The sequence below is a fragment of the Aptenodytes forsteri genome, unplaced genomic scaffold (genome assembly GCF_000699145.1).
Source record: "Aptenodytes forsteri isolate BGI_AS27 unplaced genomic scaffold, ASM69914v1 Scaffold66, whole genome shotgun sequence".
NCBI classification, from domain to species: domain Eukaryota; kingdom Metazoa; phylum Chordata; class Aves; order Sphenisciformes; family Spheniscidae; genus Aptenodytes; species Aptenodytes forsteri.
In genome coordinates this window covers 1,129,056-1,151,309 of record NW_008795131.1, presented here as the reverse complement: position 1 = coordinate 1,151,309, position 22,254 = coordinate 1,129,056, and the positions used below count along the sequence as shown (strand labels likewise).

The following is a 22,254-nucleotide window of genomic DNA, read 5'->3' as shown; positions in this document are numbered from 1 at the left end:
CCACCCCCGGGGGGGGGGGGGAGGAGACTGAGCGAGCAGCTGTGTGGTACTCAATTGCCAACAAGAAGATACGGCATTTGAGAGATTATATGCATTTACAACTCAGCATACAGGTATTTTAGTTTTCCAAAGTAAAAAGCCACAAGCTTGCAAAAACATTACATTTGCTATTGAGAGCAGCAATCAGGAAGTTTTGAATTACTAGGAACCAAGTTGGTAAAAAAAAGATTTCCTAGCTGTACACAGGAAAGCTTGCTCAGTAACCTACAGCTTCTTATCTTACACCCCCACTCTGACTTGGTACTTGTCCAGATGAAGTTTTAATACAGCATTTCTCAAAGCACTCCTGAATTAAGCCACATGTTTTCATAAGATGCATCCAATGACTCATTAAGGCATCCATTAATTTACAGAGGTGAAAATACAAGATGATTGCCAGGATATAAAGTGTTCCTGAGACACTTCCAAAATGCCTTTGGAAATAATTATTACAGATCACCATGGAACACAAGGTTCCCGCTTTAACATCTGAGGAGTGAAACTGTCCATTCCATATAAAAAGGCAGGATGCAACTGTTTAAGTTTACATATTACAAGATTGGAACCTTCTTCATTTCTTTTACCCGGTATTTTGAAAAATTTAGCTCAATGGGCTAGGTTTTACTGAAGAGCTCTGAAGAAAAAAATAATTGTAGTGATTACCATTTTTAATATGATACGGTCTAGTAATAAAATGTAATTGTGATATCCATGAACAAGAGTTTAACTGGATTCTAGCTACCATTAACAAGTCAAAATTCAAGTAGAAAGCACTGTTCCTCATGTATAATTTGATCACTCAAAACATGAGCTGGTTTACCTAAGCCTTTATATCTGTAAATGAGACTATTAAATTTAAGCAGTACCAGGAAACACACAGCTCCTGGGGGCTAGTCCACTGATTGGTCTTGTACAGTCTCAAGTATTGCAGCTTCCTCATACCCTTCATCAGACAGTTGTGGTTTTGTACCCATCCCTAACATATGCTCACTGACATACTGTTGCCATTTCTCCACTGACAAATGCGTTTTTAAATAAATTAATCATATTCTTCCCATTCACAATATTGGCCCCATTTAGTTACTCAACACCGTAATCTCCCCAGATCAAGAATACGTTTTTCTTACGTTTTGAAACTTCTACACAACATTTATAATAAAAGATTAAACGCTTCTTACTGGAATCAAGATGACCCTGATTTAACGTTTCACTTGGAAACTAGCATGAACTATTCTCGGTGCTGCACTGGCTTGAACTACTACGGTTGGGCGTAAACCAAGTTTCTAAAATGAGATGGTATTCTGCTCTCTATATTTAATATTAAAGCACTGCTGAAGTACAACATTAAAGATTGCTGCACTACTGCAGAAATCTCTTCTAGGTAAGCCCGAGGTCACAGCCACAGAGCCCACCCATCTCTTCCACAAATCAGCAGGAGTATCTGAAATTCCTGTGCTTGCAGCCATATTTCCTCAAAATTTCACTTACATTTCTAGGTTGTCCTTGAATGTTCAGTAGCGCTGTGGGTATGCAAGCAACCAAATTTCTCTTCAAAAGTAAAACAACTGATATTTTTACAGTTTGCAGTTTTTGCTGGCATGAAAAAGTAGAGAGTAATAAACATTTCCAGCCATTATCACAGTCAAACTAGTCTAACGTTTAGAGATACACTTTTAATGCTGCTTGACTTGGAAGCAAAGTGTTTTTACCTAGACAAATGTTTAAGCTGTCGGGTATTTTCACCCCACAGAGCAGCCATATACATACAGCGTATTATCAAGCGAAACATACCAACAAGTCAACTTCTTGCTTCATCCATTGAGACAGCTCAGTCAAATCTACATTGATGAAGAACTAAAACAAAGCTCTAAAGGAACAAGATGTGTTTTTAAAAATCAAATAATTCATGTATTACTGGAACTTCTGCTTCGTTTGGTACTCCATGAATCATACTGGTTCATTTAAATTCATGACAACATCTATGATTAAGGGAATGGCCTCTGTGACTCTGCATAGAAATGCAAGCTCTAGTTTTAAATTGGTAAAAATTCTGATTATATCACTTATTCTTTGCATATACATACATATATATTTGTATCTATAAATATACACGTGTGTGTATATATATGCATATGCGTACACACACTCTTTCAAATTACCTTAAAGATTATTGTGTGTTTTAATGAAGCCTAAGATGAAAACGAAAAGAACATTTCCCCAGAAATGCAAGTGATTTTGCCTAGACACTCTGGCAAGGCTCTTTCGAAAAGAGCCAAGACTCAAAATCTAATTCATGCCTTTCCATTCTGTAAAGTCAAGATTCAACGCAAGTGAATTTTTCCCTTTTATTAAATCCTAACTATTACCTAAAGAAATGCCCCAAATATATAAGGAGATGATTTTTTATTTTTTTTTTTAAATTAAATCTATGGTTTTGGTCTGGCTTCAGAGTGGAAGTGGAGTAGCCCAATTTGTTAATATATAAACACTGACAAATCAGCCTGAATCAGGCCTCAGAAACAGTTTTACAATAAAATCCTAAGAACTTGTCACACTGTACATGCAAAACTATAAAAAAAACCTCAAACTGAGCCAACCTAAAAATATAAGTTGTTGGAAAACAAGAAATAAATCATTTGATATTTTGGAGAAGTGATAATGTTTGAAAATGAAAACCCGAGAACACCAAACATATTAAGCAAAATCTATGCTTATATTTAAATCTGGCCAAGAGAAGTGAACACTGTTCCAAAAGAACTGCAGTACAAAGTATCACATCCCACTCGTTTCTGGAAAGAAATATGCTGCAGTAAGAACCCATGTCACGTAATTCATTTAAAAATTGATTAAAAGTTTAGTACTAACAAAACATCTGGAACGACAGCCCTACTCATCACTTTAGTTACTGAATAATTTCAGCTTAGGTGCCCCTATATTCTCTTGCACCTATGTTTGCTCCCATGGAGGAACCATACGCAGGAAGAGTCAGGCTCTGCACTCCTTTGGTTCTCTTCCCCACAGAAAGTTAGAGCAAGGGTTCCACAATTAGTGCTGACTGTAGGGTCCCTGGCAATGGGCTCACCGGTATGCAGCTTGTCAACAAAAGCCTCTGCATGCACAGAAAAATGCTTTCCAGTGTTTAGACTCACCGTTTAACAACAACCCCTAAAAAAATAAAGAGTGATGTCTTAACTTCCTGAATTACACCCGAATAATGAGTAATGAACTACAGCAGATGTAAACCTTGAAGACAGAGCGGTATTAGCAGCCAGAGTAAGCTAATTACATCTCACTTAGCTCAAGGAATCTGCATTCAAACAGCTTCCTCTGCACAATTCCGTCTTTTACTTGGTTTACAATAGATACAGCAATTGATAATCAGAAGTTGGGTAAATTTCTATCTGGTAAATTCACTTAAAATGCAGCGGGGTTTACCACCAATTAATATCAAACCTGAACACTTGTGATTACTGGGAATAACAAGAAAAAAAGTAAAACAAAAAATTCACCCTGGTTTCAACAGTGTCGGAATGGAATTAAGATGATATAAATGAAATTATATTTCCTGCTCAATGTCGTTACCAAAACAAACTCTTTTTCTACAAAAGGAAATGTAGAACATTTTTGGTAACAACTACAACAACAAGTTCATTTCCTACAGATAATAAATGGTGCAACAAGGAGTGCTGAAATCCAGCCTCTTAAAAATCAAAGTTCATTTATTAAGGAATGCTTTCAGTAAACAGCACCAAGGAGCTCTGAACCAAGCCATGAAGCAGGGATTATTGTGTGAGAAGCTGTCACTGTGGAGATCGCTGATTTGTAGTCAACCACAGGACTGCAGCTCATGCAAATGAAACTCAAAGCAGTTTTAAACCAGCCAGGACACCTACTGATGACACCATGGAGCTTCCGAGTAGGCTCAAAACCGATGGAGGAACCTGGGTGAATATTCAAGTAGCTGCCCTGTTCTGAGCTCCAGTTTGTCACGGCTACGTTCCCTTGCACAGGCAAATTAACACAGAGGTTCACTTATCACACATACTCTCAGCCTCCCTGATGACACATAATCAAGAGGCTAGACGAAGAGCTCAAATGATAAAATACGAGTCATTCTGCAGGATATAAAGTTTAATAAATCACCATATGCTGTTTAATGCTCTAGTTACTGGAGTGGCAGCAAATAAGAGATTCAACAAACGTTGAGCATTTTTACGAGACGGAAAAGCAGGGCTACAAGCATGGCAATAAGGGACAGGATTTTTAATTAGGAAAGAACTAGAACCCAAAGTAAAACAAATATTCGCAATAACTGTGCTAAGTTTAGCAAATATCTTTATGAGGCTGTGGTGAGATTATATCGACATTTTCAGACATTATTATACTGACCACTTCTGGTTCATCACTGCACATTAATGTGGTTTAACACATTCTTCCACCACGTTAATTATACTAAGCCCACTGTATGTACTTAAGCTAGCCAGCCCTTAATGGACATAGAGCCTTGCTGCACCTCTAATTACTCTTCTTGATCACTTCTGCCAGTACATGCATTATCTGAAAGCATATCTTGCTTGCTTTCTTCCTTTTTTTTTTTTTTAAAGCAATAATCTAAAATTTAAAACCATTAAGTCAGGCACTCTGAATTATTGGTTTGCAAAATCCCAGAGTTCAATGGAAGACTGGGAAGGGCACAGATGATAAAAGTGATTTATGATGCTACAGTTCTAAAATTTCTAGATCAGTTAGAGAAGGTATCACTCAAGTATTTGAACCATGTGAAAAACCAAAAGATAAATAACTATACAACAGCAATAACCTCTCAAGCCCTTGCGGTAAAAGCCCTTACCTATATCAGCTGCATACTAGGGTGCTGAATACATTGAAGGATTACAGAAAATCATGTTGTAGAAGAGTGTCACTATGAGAAGAAACAGCTTGACTACTGGAATAGCCCTCAACAGCTCAACCTGAGATTCACTCTGCTCTATCATTCCCTTTGTTTTTGTAGGGGCTATTCACCTTTGAACAGAAACCCAAATTTTCTAAACTAGGATGAACAAAAAATTTAAGCAACACCATTATTTCAATATTGAATAGGGGAAAAAAAAACCCCACCACCACCATTTCATTGTAATACTGCCTATGAGTTGTAAACAATGCAGTTATTGTATAAACAAAATGACTGATATCTTTGGACACAATTCAATGTAAACACTGATTGTACAGAAAATAATGAAAATTAGTAAGTTCATTCCTACCTTATTGTTTCTTCTATCAGTCGATCTGAGCTGAAAGCCAAAAGAAAAAAAATGAAGTTAAAAAAGGAACAAGCACTAAGCATTATTTTAGATTATTAAATCACAGATCTCCATAATGTAATCCTTAACAAATTTGCCCTCAGAACGTCTTATTTCAGGATGTAGTCACTTTTTGCTACTATATATATTTGGTATGTATGAGAGTCTTTGGAGAAGATGCACGTAGTGTCCTCTAGAGCAGCATTTCCTAACTGCATGCAAGAGCAGATGCTCAGAACACATAAAATACTGAAAAAACAGAAAAAGGGGAACGGTTTCCATGATTCATGGCTAATTAACGTTAACTGAGCCTGATGTGTACCAGGAGCCCAGGACAGTTTGGAAAGGAGTATTAGAGAAGGAAGTACCTATTTTTTTTTTTCTCCTTAATCCTGTTCATTCCTGCCCACCCCCTCAAAAAAAGCAATTAAAAATAAAAGCTGAGGCTTGGTTCCAGGTAATAACATCTCAAAACACTGCTTCAGAGCTAGTTTACCAAACACGGGTTTATGGTGGTTAAAGAGGCAAGCTCTTTCTGTAGTAATACCAGTTGGATGAGAATTAAGTGATGCTTATGGGAAACAGAAGACACGCCATCTGTAAGAGAAAGACCTTGATTACACGTGCCCCTTCCCCCTCGCTGCCACACGTTAATCGAGTTTCTACATAGCCTCGCTGGGAAAAGGACAGCCTAAAATACAGCACCACAGAGAGAACACTTCATTTAAAAACGGATGTGCGAGATTAAGATGACAAACAAGATCCTCAGAAGACTTGAGCAATTTCTCTTTTTCTGTACTCAACTTGTTATAGACAGGTTTTTAATCACTGTTTTACAGCCAATTATGAAATCCCAGAAAAACATATCTTGTTACAGCAATCAATAGCTTAAATGTAACACTGACATAGAATAGGTGACTGCATCCCCGCTTCCCGTACTGCAGAAACAATGATGCATCCCTACAGTTGCTCCGTTTACCCCACAGATTTATGCAAACTCTTCTAGAATAACCGAAGAAAAATGTTAGTTTGCAGTTTAAGAACGAAATCAATCTGACAGAAAGAAGTTTTATGTTGTACTGGATATTGCTTCCAGTATTAAAGCAGAATTTATGGCTGCCAAACTAAAAAGATTAAAAGACACTGAAAGGGCATGACCGTCTTCATCTTCCATCCTCCTTGTTCCAAGTGTTTTGCCACCTCAGAAAGGGAAGGTATCAACAGCCTCCGGCGCAGCACAGTTCTGCCTCTGACTCAGCCAGAGCTGCCCAATTTGGAACTTTTCTTCTACCCACAGAAATTCTGGAGATCCCCCCACACCTCCAGCTGGAGGCACGGCGCAGGAGCATGTTGTGCAGCGTGCGCGTGTGTAAACTGCTCGGGGGGGGGAAGATGCTAACAGAATGTCCTTATTTGTCTGTGAAGAGGAGTGAAAACATGAAGGTTGCTATTTCAGTCTAGTCCATGGCTTGAAATACGGAGAGAGCACACAAAGCACTAAAAATATTTTGCCCAATTTTAAGTTGAGAGGGACTCAACTGGGGCAGCGAACACTGAAAACACTGGAACACTTCTTTCTGCTCCCAAAACAAAGCCACACTCCAAAGATTCACATCAGTTGCAAGTACATCGGTTTAATCAAATAAAACCATCTGCATTCACTGTGTGGTATTTATTACCACTGGCACAGAGAAGTAAAACACCATAGTTATGCACACAAAGCGATGTAAGCAGTCTCAAGTCTCACAGCATCTGATAATGTCCCCAAGGCAAGCAGAAAAGCGATGCATTAAAGATTTCTGTAGTCGCTGATTCTCAAAGATACAAAATTCAACTGCGAATGTGCCTTTCATACATAGGTAGTCTCTAACAGACAAGTGTATTATGTGGGCAGTGCATAATAAGAACAAACTGCAAAAACAGAAAACAGTCTGAAAAGCAAGAATGGTGCACAAGTATGCGCCATTTTTAAACAGGTTTGGGTTTTATTTTTTGTCTTTTTTTCTTTTTTTTTTTAAATTTATTAACAACAAAAAGATATCAGGTGCCTAGCTGGAAATAAGTCAAGACTTACAAAAATTCTGTGGAACAAAACATTGCTAGAACAGTCCTATTAAAAAAAAAACCCTACCCTGGAAAAATCATCACCAGCATTACCAGCTCTTTGTCCATTTAACTGATGAAATTATAGCATTTTCATATTGATGAACTGAAGATGACAGGGAAGTTGAACACATCCGGAGACCTTAAGTGAACTAGGATGTTCTCCAAGGTTTTCAGAGCACAAAAAATTAGGCTTGCCCATTTGCAGCAGAGACACCGACTGCTTTTTATGTTAGAGAAAGCTGTAGTTAGGCAGTTCTGTTACTTAATCAGAGACGTAAACACAAAAAGTATTTAAAAGCTTCAGATTCAATTATATTATACTGCATTATTTTTAATAGAGGTATGTTTGTATACACACACATATAAAATTAAACCCTGGAAAAGCAGCTACCTGTAAAATGATGACAGGCAGAAGTTAATAAAAATGTATAAACCCAGTAATAAACAGCTCTCAATACCAACAAACACGGACATTAGATGCAAATGCCAACACAAGGCATTTAACAGGCCTCTGAAGTCACAAGATCAATGTTTCTCAACTTAGGGGGAGGTCATCCAAACTATTTAAAAGGATGAGATGCATATGGATTTTCTTCAGAATGACTGATGTATAGGTAAGGGCAGGCTGAACTAACTCTTACAGTCGTACATAAATAGCTGGGAAGCATACAGATTTACTAAACACGACTTCCAGTATGTTCTTCCCACCCCAAGGAGCATCATCTTTTAATGGCCCTGAGAGGATTTCCAAAAAGGGCTCTACTTGCAAGCCTCCAGCAGGTGAACAGACTCCAGCAGAAAACAGCAATGACATTCACTGAAATTTTGGTAAAGGCAGCGTGAGCAGGAACATTTTATGGTAAAAATCTGCGCATCAGAATCCCTCAGACTTCAGTTCAGTACTTCCTGCAAAAGTCCAGTTTAAGCAGACGCTAGAGGCTTTTCTAAAGGCAGTAACATGCACTCCTACAGCATCTCTTAAAGTCCTTCAAAGTTCTTGCAAATACAGACTGTAACATTCCCTTACAGTGATATCCAGAAGCGAGCAGTTGTTCCATCGTTTTACAGTTCGTAACTATAGGAAATAAGTCAGATTTAAGGAAGATCAGGAACACAAAGTACAATGGGGCCCAGAGACCCAAGGGAAGTTTGCAGCTCTCTGACTATTAATAACCTGTTTCACACAACTAGAAGTTGTTCTCACAATTATGAATAATGTTAATTTCAACTGTTTTGACAGAATAAAAAAATAACAACATTGAAAGAGGTAATTTCGCTTAACTTACACATTCAACACACTACAAGTAGAGGCTCTTAAAAGAAAAAAAAAAATCTCTTGACTTTGTTCTTCCGCTTTCCAAGCAAACACAACAATTCCAAGCAAACACATTACCTTATGAACATCCAAGCAAGCAAACGATGGATCTGGGCAATATTAATCTGATTTGCCACCTGTTTCAATAAACTATGCGTTTTCACCTGTCGAGACAGATAGCACTTTGACAAAGCCATTTAAAAATACTATACAAAAGAAACACTGAAAGATGCTGAGGCAATCACCTACTGTAATAAATGGCACAAATCCAACAGTAGCAGTCATGCATATGAAATAATCAGGTCTCTGTGCAACTGCTGTCTTCAGAAAAGATTGTGCAATTTGTCATTTAAATATTCAGACAGGTAAATTAATCCAAAAGAAAAGTTACGTGAAATATGCCTCTAGGATAGGAAAGAAGCCTGCCCATCACATCAAGCTTTTACAACTAAAGAAAGCATTTTAGGTTCCTCATTTTTTTAAAGCAAATCTCTATGCCGGTAGTTAAAATTCAGTAATATAGATGATTACTTAGGTGAGGACTGGGCTTCTAACATATACATAGATTTTGCTGCGCTCTTACTAGCTAGATACGCAATACAAGCACTTGTTAGAGAAAAGAGATACAACAGTAAGACTCGTCTGCACACAACTCATTTCACAACGCACTTTAAACCCCTCAGATAAAATTAAGGGCAATATTGTCACAAAGAATAATTTAAAAGGATTACAGAAAACCCCTGTAGAATAAACTAATATAGCACTTGATAACTATTTTCTTACTTTCATAAAGAATAATTACAGAAATAATAATTTTACTTTGTTCTTTCTCTAACTGCAAGATTAATCACTAGTCTCAACTCTCAAACTGCCTGCGCTAAATCTTTCATATTTTCACAATCCTGGATCACCAGGCAACGTGGAACTTCCAGGAATGCAAATATTGCAAAACATACTTGATATTCTAATACAAATAGACAGGTTATGATAAAGCAAATTAGACTTACACAGTCAGTTATTTCCATCATAATAATCATTCCTAACTCACAAGTGAAAGAAACATTGTGCACACAAACACAGAAAAAACCAGCTCCAACTCATTTTTTCTGCTTGCCATCAAGATAACTCATCATCTAAAAAATTCTGAAGACCATTAAGCTCTTTAAAAACTTAACTGGAAAAATGTAAAGCAGAACGCATTTTTTTCCTGTGATAACAAACAAGATATTCCAGATTGTAGAAGACTCATCTCATGCTTAATTCAATTCAGTGTCAAAGAAAGAGTGAATTGCACTGGAGCTGCTTCACTAGTTTGGACAGTCTCCCGCAGTTGCTAATGAAGAGAAAAATTGGTGTAGAAGCCTACTCATTGACTGAGACCCAACACAATAGCACGGCGAGACCAACATACCTAGGGTACGGTACCTAGGGTACACCCAGAGAGAAAAAAAATTAATAGAGGACTGTGTAGACAACACAAAATTCACTCCTGTGTTTTTATGGAAGAGCAGAAGTAGCACCTGCTATGAATGCACAGCATGCAACAGCACAGGGAGGAAAAGGAATGTATTTGACTACAAAGCATACATCTTACATTTCCAGCACGAGAAGAGCTAGCTGGCCAAAAACAAAGACGTGAGGTAAAATGGGCATTTTCAGGGATGAACAATTTGCCCACAGAAACCATTCTGAAAGCAGAGAAAGGTTCAAATACCAACGCAAACTGCTATCTTTTGTGGGTTCCCCTTATACGTTAATTAAAGCATAAATCTGGATGCTAAGGAGATATGACATTTTCATGCTTTCTGTTGCAGTAGACAAAATTAAGTAAGAGCCTACAACAATCAAACAAAAACCAGCACAAACATGAGCATTAAGTCAATGTATAGATTTGCTCCAAAGGAACAATACGTTAACAACATCACACCTACAAACTCTAAACGCGTAAGTAAGCTTATTTCTGCAGATCATTGTTCTGGGGAGTCTGACACTCAGTAATCACTTTCAGTAAGAACGAGGAATAGTTGCAAAGTTGGAAAAGAAAAAAAGCACAATAGCACAACATCACATTGTTTTTAATCAGTGCAAGCAATTTGTTAAATCTAGAATGAAAGGCACTAGAACATAATCCATTGCTCTAGGCAGGAGTTAACCAACATTATTCAGTGTTGAATTTCTTTCCAGATGGTTCACATGTACCTTGTATGTGAGAAAAAAACCAAAACCCAACATGCAAGAGGCATGCTTTTCACCGTAGGGAAGAATCTGCCAAAGGATTTCCAGGAAAATAGAGTGGTGGTGAAACTTACTCCCTCCAACCTGCAATCCTATGACACAAAATTCACTAAAAATTGGACTCCTAGCTACATCACTAAGTAAATATCTCAACCGCTTATCAGTTCCAACAATTTGGACTTAAGATAAGCTAACCTAAGTACTTTCTTTACAGCTGTCTAACATCTGTAAACACATCTACATATGCACCACAACCAATAAAAAGATTAGTTCTTCTAACTCAGTTTAAAGAACAATTCAATGGATACAAGGAAATAGGGGGAGATTCCTGAACCCAGGGATCCACCTTCACAGCTCCGAGACACCAACAGGTTGTTTCTCCTGGATTTCCAAAGGGTACAGTCTGCACCTCCGCTGAACTCCATGGACTTGTCTGGGAATTATCAACAGAGTGAAAGAAATGTTTCTGCAAAAAGAGGAGTTAGCCAAGAAAGCTCTTTGGCACATAGACTACTGGGGAGAGTGCCTGACGTTTGAGAGTCCCAAGAGGGTGAGCAACAGCAATACTTCTTCCTTTAAAGCTAATCTATAAGGAAATAAGAGCCTTCTCAATAATCTGCAGTATATAGCTTACCCAAACAACGCAGTTAAAAACTTAAAATGAAAACAGCTCCTATCGTCTAAATGAAGTGCAGCAGCTGGTTGCCTATTGCCTATTTGGTTTGCACAAAACCAATGTCAGGATGGCACCAACAGCCACATAATGAGGTTTCTAGAGGCTCTCTATTCATGGTTGTGAAAGTTCCTGGATAGATTGACCCTCCCATATAATTGCTCCATATTACCCATAGGAACAAATTTAAATGAACTGAGAAGGGCAGGCCTTACTGTAAGTCATTATCACTAACCACAACTGTCAGAACAATTCCAGTAAGTTACTAATGGACTATATCGGCATTTCCTCAAATTTTACACGCTGCATGCAGAACTAGCATTCAGTGGGAGTGCTGTTTTCATCATTTGCTCTGGTTTAAAACATATAATTTAGATTATACCTTTAACTAAAGGGAAAAACCCTCAAAACCAAGCCACACAGCCTTCGATATCCAACACTGATCTGACAAAAAATGAGCTCTACCAAGATAACCTGTCATTACCGATTTGTTGGACACACACAGACAAGATAGATGCACAACGCAGAAGAAACACGAGCTGTTTAGAATCTGTACTGTAACAAAAAAGATTGTGACACTTTTCTAGCTCGGTGGTTTTTGACTAAAGCTAGACAAAGCTAAAAAACCTGTTCTACTACTCACACCCTAAGTAACAAGAAAAGAGAACACAAGGGGGAATGTCTTCCAGAAGAGCCCCATCATATCAACAACTTCGCAATTAATACCTTTTTCATTTCCAGTGAAGCTAACACAGAAATGAAGTGAGAGTTATATCCCTAGGATGACAACCCAATTTTAATTGAGTACAAAACCCTAAAACACACATTGATAGAAATGTATTCTGCTTCCTAACTGCATTTTCACCTGCTGTGGTTTTGAGAGTGTGTTTGGTAGATGTAGAAAGCTATATGGCTTTCATCCAGGACTTGGCTGAAGTACCTAATGTCACAACTATCTACCTGCCTGTTTATTAAGTTTCAGAAAATTATTCTTAAAACTGTGTAGTTAATTACACAATATAATGAACACCTGTGGTTCAAAATTTAAAGCGCACACTACATTTAAACCATCTACAATCCAAATTCAGGACACAATTCATTAATGGGTGAAGATCTCAGCATTTTTCTTCTGACCCAATTTCACTGCGTTCTTAGGCTTGTCTTTTTATCTAAGACTGAACAAGATGCATTCTTCCAGAAGTGTGACTATACTCAATAGAAACAAGTCTCTCAAGTGAGAGGAAAGCACTCCGCATCTTTCACTTGACAACAAAACTAAGGTCCTTGAAAGGCTGTAAGCAAAATTGTATTATCAGGCTAAAATAGGCATGCTTTAGTGGGAATTTGGGTCTAGTTCTGCTTACCAGCATGGATTTGATAGAAAGTATCCTCAGCAGATAGGAGTTAATGCCTTTTATCAAGCCACTGGTAAAGCAACACACCAAGATATCTGCATTGCCTACCACACAGCAGCCAAGAATGATGAGAACCTCATTCTGATGCATTAGTACAGAGGTTCAAACTGAACAAACTCAAGAATGACATTTACACAGTAATATGATAACTTTCCAGAGGTACACTCTGTATTTGAGAAAAATTGAAATAATCACTATTTAACATCAAATGAAATTCAACAGCTTGTTTTTACTGGATGTTCCCACAGCAAATAGTGAGCAAGCATTTCTGGCATTAAAGAAGGAGGAAGTACACAGCCACGCTGACAAAAAATTGACATCGCATTAGAATAATCAGCAACACTCAGATTCCACAAGAGAAATTCTATGAAACTCCACAATTGTTGATTCTGTTCAAAAGATGCACCTACTTTTCAGAACCAACCCATGTAAGAAGGATTTCAGTACTTGTCAAAGTCCTAATTTCAATACAGACCTGGGTGAGGGGGGAAGCTGTCCTAGTTAAGAAACAGTGTTGAAAGGAAAGCTAAAAACAAATAATACATGCATCACTGACTTGTTTATTTCTGAAATGAGCAAGAAACTTCAGAAGCAAACACAGAGCTCTGAAGTTTGAAGTGTGGTTTTATATCACTCCCTCTCCCCAAATCAAGGGCATGGAGTAACTGTTTCTAAGGTAAAGCCCAGAACTGAGAACCATAGCAGAGTTTTAGTCCCAACCACCCTTTTTCCGTGATATATTCGGGTAATCTTTCACACCGTGTTATGAGGGTTTGTTCTTTAGTTTCTGCGGGCATTCAAAAAGACCTAGGATAGTTTCTGTAGCCTCTTTCCTGGGGGTACATGGAAGTTCATGCATAAGCCTTCACATTTTATACAGATGAAAATCAAACAATGAGTTTGAGGTTCTTACTGCTAACACCTGGGTGACTGCATCCTTTGTCACCTGGATAATTCAATTTTGTAGTGGAAGTTACAAAGGAAGTCCCCAAACTGGGTTTTGTGCATGTGTGTAGTGGGTTTGTTGGGTTTTGGGGTTTTTTTTTCCCCTCTTTCTTCAAATATCATTCATTTTAGACATATTGAAGTATAAAAATATCACAGCAGTCATCAATGTCAGATAAATTATTGATTACAGTATTTTTTAAAGCAACCCAACTATAAGGAAAGCATGCAAATAAACCTAGTGAGAAGAATATAATCTTTGGTTTAGTGTCTTGGGGTAGGTTTGGTTTTTTAAGTCCTAAATACAGCACAGTAAGATGAAAAGCACTAGTTGATTTTACACTAATGAAGCTCAAGCTATTTTTAGAGGGAAAACCTCTTTTAAATCCTGAAGTGCTTGGCTGATTTTCACATTCTTTTATTAAGTTATTTATAAATAATAACGATACCCAGGAGAGCATCTTCCTTCATTGCCTGCAAGCTTTGAACCTCCCCAAATTCTCATTAAACTACTTCAATAACTTGCTCATACAGTCACATAATTACAGTCACATAATAAGCAGTGAAGTTTCTTTTTTCAAGAAGACATGAACCGTCTCCCTCATTGAGGAGTATTTACTATTAAAATAAGGAAACGGATAAGTTGTGCTCAGTCTGGTGGTGTAGTTAAGTATATGATATGCCCAAGTCTCGTATTCAGTCTGGGACTGTTACAGGGGAAGCCGATCCAGCCACTTATGAAGTGGTCTTGTGTCATTCTGCCATGAATCTTCAAGAGACAGAGGTTCTGCCAGCAGGCTGGGAGATAAAACCCATTCAGTTCCATACATAAGGCTAAAGGAAGGAATCACTGATGCATAACTGCAATCGAGAAAACTCTGCAGCAATAGGAGACAGAGCAGAAAGAAAAAAACAGAATCGTATTTTGAAACAGGATTACAGTACAAGTCGTTGTGCGTCTTTAAGTAAGCTTTTGCAATACCAAAAATCCTCCTTTGTTCAAATCCCTTCCTTGAAAACCATTTTATTTGTGCCGCCGCTCAGACAGACCATATAGCCCTACCCAAAAAGTCTGTATTATGGATATTCAATGGTAAGTCAGTCAGTAAGGTAATTACCACAGTCATCCTGACTGGCTAGCTGAGGCACTAGCATGCACTCCTAATGCAACAGTTTCCCAAACTTCCTTATTCCACAAACAAAGAAAACAAGTCAACGGTATGTAACTGCATTTGGGAAAACAGCGACAGACCATTGCCAGAGCATGCAATTAATGGCCAGCAGAGAAACATTTTAACCCAGATTCCTCAATCTCTCCTTGCACTGCATCTTCCAGTTCAGTAGACAAAGTGCTGCAGCCTTCCATTACTACTGCACAGCAAGTCTGCAGCCAAATTACACCGTATTCGGTGCTTTTTGGCAAACAGTCCAAACCGAGGCCATGGATAGTATGTATTGTCCTTTCATAGCAGATCTGTTTTGTTTTTTCATAATTGCCATAAAGCAAAGAAAATTATTCATTGTCAAGTGCCGCTTCAATTAAAATCTGTATTAAAATACAGAGAGTGGAGCGACAAGAACACCACATTCTGCTTTGACATGAACAAAAAGTAAGTTTAATTTAGAGGCAAGTTTTGCAATTAAAAAAAAAACCAACCAACCCTTATTGGGCCTGACTAAAGTGGAGCTCAGCAGTTCTGAGGCTGCAGAGCAGGCAGCCAGCAGGCGCCCAGGGAAGAGGCTCATCACACTCCTCCCTCCCTGCTGCTTCCCCAACCACCTTGGGAAGGAAAACGGAATTGGTGATTTAGCTGTTTTTCTTACAGACTCTTTCTTTCCAAGAGAAGATGAAGGAGATGCAGTGGAGAACCATGTGTCAGCTGGAGCAGTTACTGCCCAGGCATCTGTGTGTCCTCCCCCTGCAACTGGAGGCAAGGGAGGGGATGGAAGGGGAGACGACAGCAGTTCTCTGGTTTTAATCCAATACTGAGGGTCCACTGAAATCCACAGGAACCCAAGCAGCAACAGCACAGTGAATGGAAATCAGGGCGTGCGGAGCAGAGAACAGGGATAACAAAGGAAAGGAAATTAAATTAAGGTAGAAAACTGGTAGCTTTTTCCCCAAAAAATCAACACACCTGTAATCAAAAACCCTGTAAGGTGTCTCAGCATCTCATTAAGCTGACTTCTCCGTGCAAATCAGTACTGAAGTGAAAATTTATAAGCAACAGCAATATTTAGAAGAAAAACGGTCAACAAGTCACTCCCTCTATTAAAATCTGTTCGTAATCTGTATCACAAACAAAGTTTGAAAGCAGTTTCCCGGTGATTATTCTCTACTGAATGTGGCCAGTTCTGCCCAAACAACAACAGGAAATTCGAAATAGTTCTGCTGAAAAATGAAATGCAGTAATAGTAATAACAATATTTAGTACTTCAGAGTACTTCACATATATGAAGTACTGCACGAACATTCATTTATCCTAATCATCTCCATGAATCAGGTATGTATTATTAATAGCACCATTACGCAACTGCTGCAGATTCCCGTTATTTCTTCTGCTCACTTCTCTTATTCCTCTTTTCTCCTTCACACGCAGAGCACATCCCTCTTCGATTTGTTTGCTCTCCTCCTTTTCTCCTTCAAAGTTTCTCATCCACCTACTCTGGCACCCCTACCCTCTCTGTTCCCGGTGCTAAACATTTTAAGACACACAGGGGTGTTTACATCCTCGGCTAGCCTGAACACTTTGAGCAGGTTCATCTCATCTGCCTGCATCACTTACACCTGATACTCCATCTAAGCTGAAAATTTTTTGACTGGATAGACTGATAGCCTGCATAGCAACACTCACCAGAAACATATAGTCATCTGATAACAATTAAAAACACAGCTCATGATAATCTGCGGCAGCACAGGCACCTGCTTCACCACCAGCCACTTCTTTTGGAAAAGGACAAATGTCTAACTTTTGAGCACCGGAGCTGAATAATAAAGCAATAGTCATACAGTGGCCCTACAATGACAGAACAAATCTACTACAGCAAATGCTGGCGACCACTAAGCGGTCTAGTTTTACAAGGAATTCATCACAGGTAATAAAATCCGCAATTTCTATCTAAACCTTGGAAGCCTTCATCAATTTTTACACAAATTCATCAGTGTCACTTGATACGAAGCCTTCATCAATTTTTACACAAATTCAGTGTCACTTGATATGATATCATTCACATACAATGCAAGTACTAACACAAGGGAAATTTTCACTCACATGCAAATTTAATCAAACACGTTAGTCCCTTCTTTGCTGACTGAGACTATAACTCATCAATAACGGCAGAATTTCTCAGGGCAAACACTAAGTTGACAGGACTCTTTCCTCTGAGGCAGCACATTTCAGAGCAGTTTTTAAAATGCTAAGCTAGATCTATTCATCAAAATTGTTTTCTTTAGATGGAAAACAGTATTAGAAGGAAAAGGACGATTTGTTCACCTCCTGGACAAAAGCATACAAACAGAAAAGATGAGACAAGCACCTTTACTGAATGGCATAGGCCCGAGCAAACAAGCATTCAAGAATCAACTGCAAACATGACTACGGTAGATTTGGTATTTCTTTAAGCATCTGACATGCCAAAAGATCTGAGATATTAGGTAAAAATATTAACAGGGCATCAATATTCAACAAGACCTGTCTTCCAGCCTCATTTTAATTAACAGGTGCTAAAATTTTTATTAAGAAATTTAGGCATTATTGTTTTTCTTTCCAGAGGTAGGTACAACTATCCTTAAATTATCTGTATAGAAATTAAGTAGCAAACTGAGAGACTTAGAAACTTTATGCCTCCCACCTACAGTCAATAACATTTCTAGACAAATCTCCTTTCCCAATAAAACTCAAAAATCAGCCGATTTAGAAAATGAATTGAACCCGCAGTGAAGCTTTCCGTCAAAGAGAGAACGCCGCGATACGCTTTCTCTAACCCTCCCAGAACTGGGGTGCGGCAGCGTGGAGCCCCGCATGCCCCCGGCCCGAGGGCTGCCCCGGCAGCTCCGCGATGCTAACGTGAAAGCACACAACACCCTTGTGCCAGCAGCGCTGACACAGCAGCCAGCCCCACCCAGGGAAAGCGAATCCAAATGGATGCACGATCCTCACGGCCTAATGGATAGCAGTTTTATGTATTACAGGCATAGCAAGGGTTTGCACGGCGCTTCAGCTGTTGTAATTCCCTTGGTGCTTAATATACATTGGATCCTTTTATTCGTCAAAACTTTGGACTCACAGATTTTTTTTTTTTATTTCCCCTCCTTTTCTATTACCTACATATGTAAAATTAAGACAAACATTCTCCTTCATTCTTAGTCCTTCCAGAAGACATGATGTTCAAAATGTGACAGAAAAATAAAAAGCCAGATTTGAGCAAAAAGCAGAGGTCCAGCTTTTCTCCAAAGTCTCCCCCAGAGAAGAGCTTTCTGGCTCTCCTCCTCTTACTCCCAAGTGAGATACCACCACAAACAATACTGCCTAGGGCTGCCAGCATGCTTTTTAAAGAGCATTCACGGAAAACACCACCAAGAGTAAACTCAAGTTTCTGCTTCTCCTGTCTCGCACGGTAGTGCATAAAGAAAAAGGCTGACAGACGAGTCTGGTATTCTGCAGTGGGGTAATAGCTCATACATTCTCCATTATCAGATCATGGAATAAATATGTAATAGGTTAAAGTACTTAATATCATAAATTAAGCAGGGTCAAGACCAAGTGAACGCTCCAATATTCGATACAAATATATCATTCCTGTGACAATATTTCATATAATTCATATACCTTGCAGCATATAATAATACACTTGCAAAGTTTATGTTCCCATCTCCATTTTTCAAGCTTGTATAATAGGTTTCACAACTTCACTAAAAATACATTTGCATTTTTATTGTTGTGTCTTTGTGACAATGTATATATATTTATCATGCAGTTCTACCAATTAGTCTAGCACCATGATTTACTGCACTGCAAATATTCAGCATCGAGACTCACACAAAGCTTGTCAGCTTATCCTAGGAGCACGTTTGGTGTAACCTGCAAGCTCCTGGTGATTTCTTGGGACCTTTTGCTAGCTTTTACAGCTTTTTGGCATTAATAGCTCATTAACTGCTTTCTCTGAAGACAAATATGTTTAATAATTTCCTCTGCCAGTATCTCTTTCTGAGCTTACTGATTCTCAATTCAAAAGTTTTGAATGTCTTGCAAGCTTTGATTTCTCGCCAAGGTTGTCTTCCGCTTCTCCACCAGATTTCTTCATACACCTTACAGTTATCTCCACCTTGCAGTAGTATTCCATTATTAGTTTTGCCCCTGTTTCCTAAAGATCCCCAACTCACACTTATTTCTTGTTTTCTTTTTCTCAGGGTCGTGGGGTTTTTCTTAAGTCTTGACATTTTCAAATAATCTTCATTGTTTCAAACTTTTCAAAATAGTGCACTCAGAGGAATGTCAGTTTCTTAGAAGTATATTTTACAACTCCAGAAATATTTTATTTGTAACCTTCTTTAACAAAATGCCAAATGTATAAGAGTATTTACTACCCCTCCAATAAAAAAACAAAGCAAAACAAAAAACCCCAAACACAACATCTAGAAAGAACCAGGTTTACTCAGATCAACTGACATTGATTCTTCAAAGTACATTTCAGGTAACATTCACTTACAAAATATTAAGATTGCTTTTTTTTCCTGGAAACTTTACATTTCCTGATCATGCATGTTTAATAGTAAATTCAATCTGACAAAAGTCATAATTCAAGCTTTAAATCAATTAATTTCTAAGTTTTAAAGATATTAAAGAAAATTGAGGATGAAGTGGTGGTAAGCCACAATCGACAAATTTGGTTTTAATTTCCTGTAAAAGCTTTTTGTGCAGCTCTGGCCAGAAGTTTAAGTTATCTTTAAGAAAGCACATTTGAGAAAGCCACAGGTAATTTTTAAATTTTTTTATTTTTTCAGATGAAAGCCTGCCCTCTTGTGTAAGACTGAGGTTTAGCATGACTACAGTCAAGAACACAGAGGCATGAAGATCAGTGCTACTTCTCAACTGCCTAGAAAACACGAACCTTCCAGCGCTCTTATACTGGGGTGTGCTGCTTTTGCTGAATGGGGAACACACAAAAGAGCTACTCATAATCTAGTGCCCTCTCTGCAACAAGAATAAAAAGAAAGTGCTTTCTATTTTGCTTGTTATCTTGGCCAACAAACTAGAGTCAATTTGCAAATATTTGAAGTGCACAGGTAATTTTCGAATTAGTCTCTTCCATCACCTTTTGTACACATTCAGTAGAGACAAAAGGAAAAAAAGGTTCTTCTCTGACTCCGACAAATAAAGAAGAAGAAAGGGAAACACAGCTAAATCATTGGGACTTTCCATTTTGTTTTCTAACCTTTATCCCAGTTAGTATACTAGAAAGGCATCTACTTCCTTAAGAGAGGACGCCAAGCATGAAGACTGAGTCACAAGTGACTTGCCAAAGCCCACTGAAGACAACATATAGATGTCGCTTAGCGTTGACAAGATCCTAAAAGTCAAAATCACTGAAAACTACCATGACTACTACCTACTATACGCACTTCACAGTCAGCATAAGCGATAAATGTTTATCCAGCTGCGTAAGTAGCAGCACTGTCACAGAACAATACATAGTGCAAGGCATTCATTGTGGACATATATATCTACAAACGGACAAAGCTTTCACGCATACTTGAAATTAAGAATCTTTCATCCCCCGGAAAAGCTAGGCACCTCCAACATAAGGAAATAAGAAATAACACCTACTTTCGAAGGTGTTCGTGTTCCTTCAGGAATAGTTCTGTTCTTCTGTTATTCACGCCAGACCCACTTTTATATGATCTAAAACCCAACAACAAAACAAAAAAGAATCTTATCACAACCTCAATAAGAGTTGTAAATTCAAGTAACTTTTTTTGCTTTATTCAGAGCACAGACAAATAAGCTATGCCAAGTATTCTCCTACAGGAGGGTTTCCACCTTCTCCCTCCAAGGACAGTCCCACACCATTGCTCTAACAAACAATACAACTTACTCGATATCTTTTCGTACTGATCCCAACAGATTCTCCCTTTCTCGTATTGCCAAAAAGTTCGCTTTGGTTTTGTGGAATTCGTGCGTATAATCCTGTAATAAAACAATTATTCCAAAATTAGGATCCTGAGAATCAATTTAACAACACAATAACACTCAAGTACGATCCAACCATCTTTTAAAATGTTAGCTGTTCTCTAATACAAAGTGCAAGAACAATTTATGAAATTAACATCAAAAACGCTTGGCAGTTAATGCAAAGTATTTTTAAAACTCGCTGCTCTTAACAGTAGTGAGTTTTAACTTTTTGGTTAAGTAGTGAGCCTAACTTTTGATAGCTACAGCTAAGGCCATAGAGGGAAATCCACTGTAATTCCTTCTCCCAATTTCATATATCTTCACCTTTCTGATGAATTATCATTTTGTGTTGGAATTTCCCATTATTGGTTGAACAAGAAGCCCTAGTAAAACCTACTTATTTGATGTAGCAAAGATGTTCTTGCGTTTATTTTAAGTTACACCAGATGGAAAAAAAAGTCTTTTCTGAACAGTGAAGACTACTTTTTTCTTTTTTTAAATGTTCAAGTTGCAATTTTACATTTGAAAACATTTTAGGCAGCTAATACTTCTCAAAAACCAATTTAACTGGCAACTGGTGTCCACCAAAACCACTGTAAACATTCAGCACTATTTTTCATATAAATGCTATGGCTTTTACAAAACACTATGCTTTTTACATTGCGTATTGCACAGATACAAAACAAAAATCAAACTGTACGTGACCAGCCAAATAAAACATGCATTTTTAACATTACTATGCCATGAAAACATCACCAGTTTGAAACATGGTTGATTTATAACATTAACTAGTGGCTTTAGCCATCACATTTCCTTCAACTCCCTTTAGCAGTTTAGATGGTTTTACAACCGTATTTTCTTAAGTGTGACATTCCCTCTCCTATTGCTATGTGACAGACGACAGAGACAAGATCATAGAATCATGGAATGGTTTGGGCTGGAAGGGACCTTAAAGATCACCTAGTTCCAACCCCCCAGCCATGGGCAGGGACACCTTCCACAAGACCAGGTTGCTCAAAGCCCCATCCAGCCTGGCCTTGAACACTTCCAGGGA

The 22,254-nt window shown here is 38.2% G+C and overlaps 1 protein-coding gene across 1 annotated transcript in view; it reads right to left on the bottom strand.

The window, feature by feature from the left end:
* GOSR1 (golgi SNAP receptor complex member 1) overlaps window positions 1-22,254 on the bottom strand; it is a gene marked incomplete at its 5' end in the record, with an annotated part of 32,373 nt that overhangs the window by 6,943 nt on the left and 3,176 nt on the right. Inside the window, 3 exons of the mRNA XM_019471769.1 lie at window positions 5,301-5,330; window positions 20,856-20,930; window positions 21,124-21,215. Coding sequence (XP_019327314.1) covers window positions 5,301-5,330; window positions 20,856-20,930; window positions 21,124-21,215 — 197 coding nt within the window. The remainder of the gene's footprint in view (window positions 1-5,300; window positions 5,331-20,855; window positions 20,931-21,123; window positions 21,216-22,254) is intronic.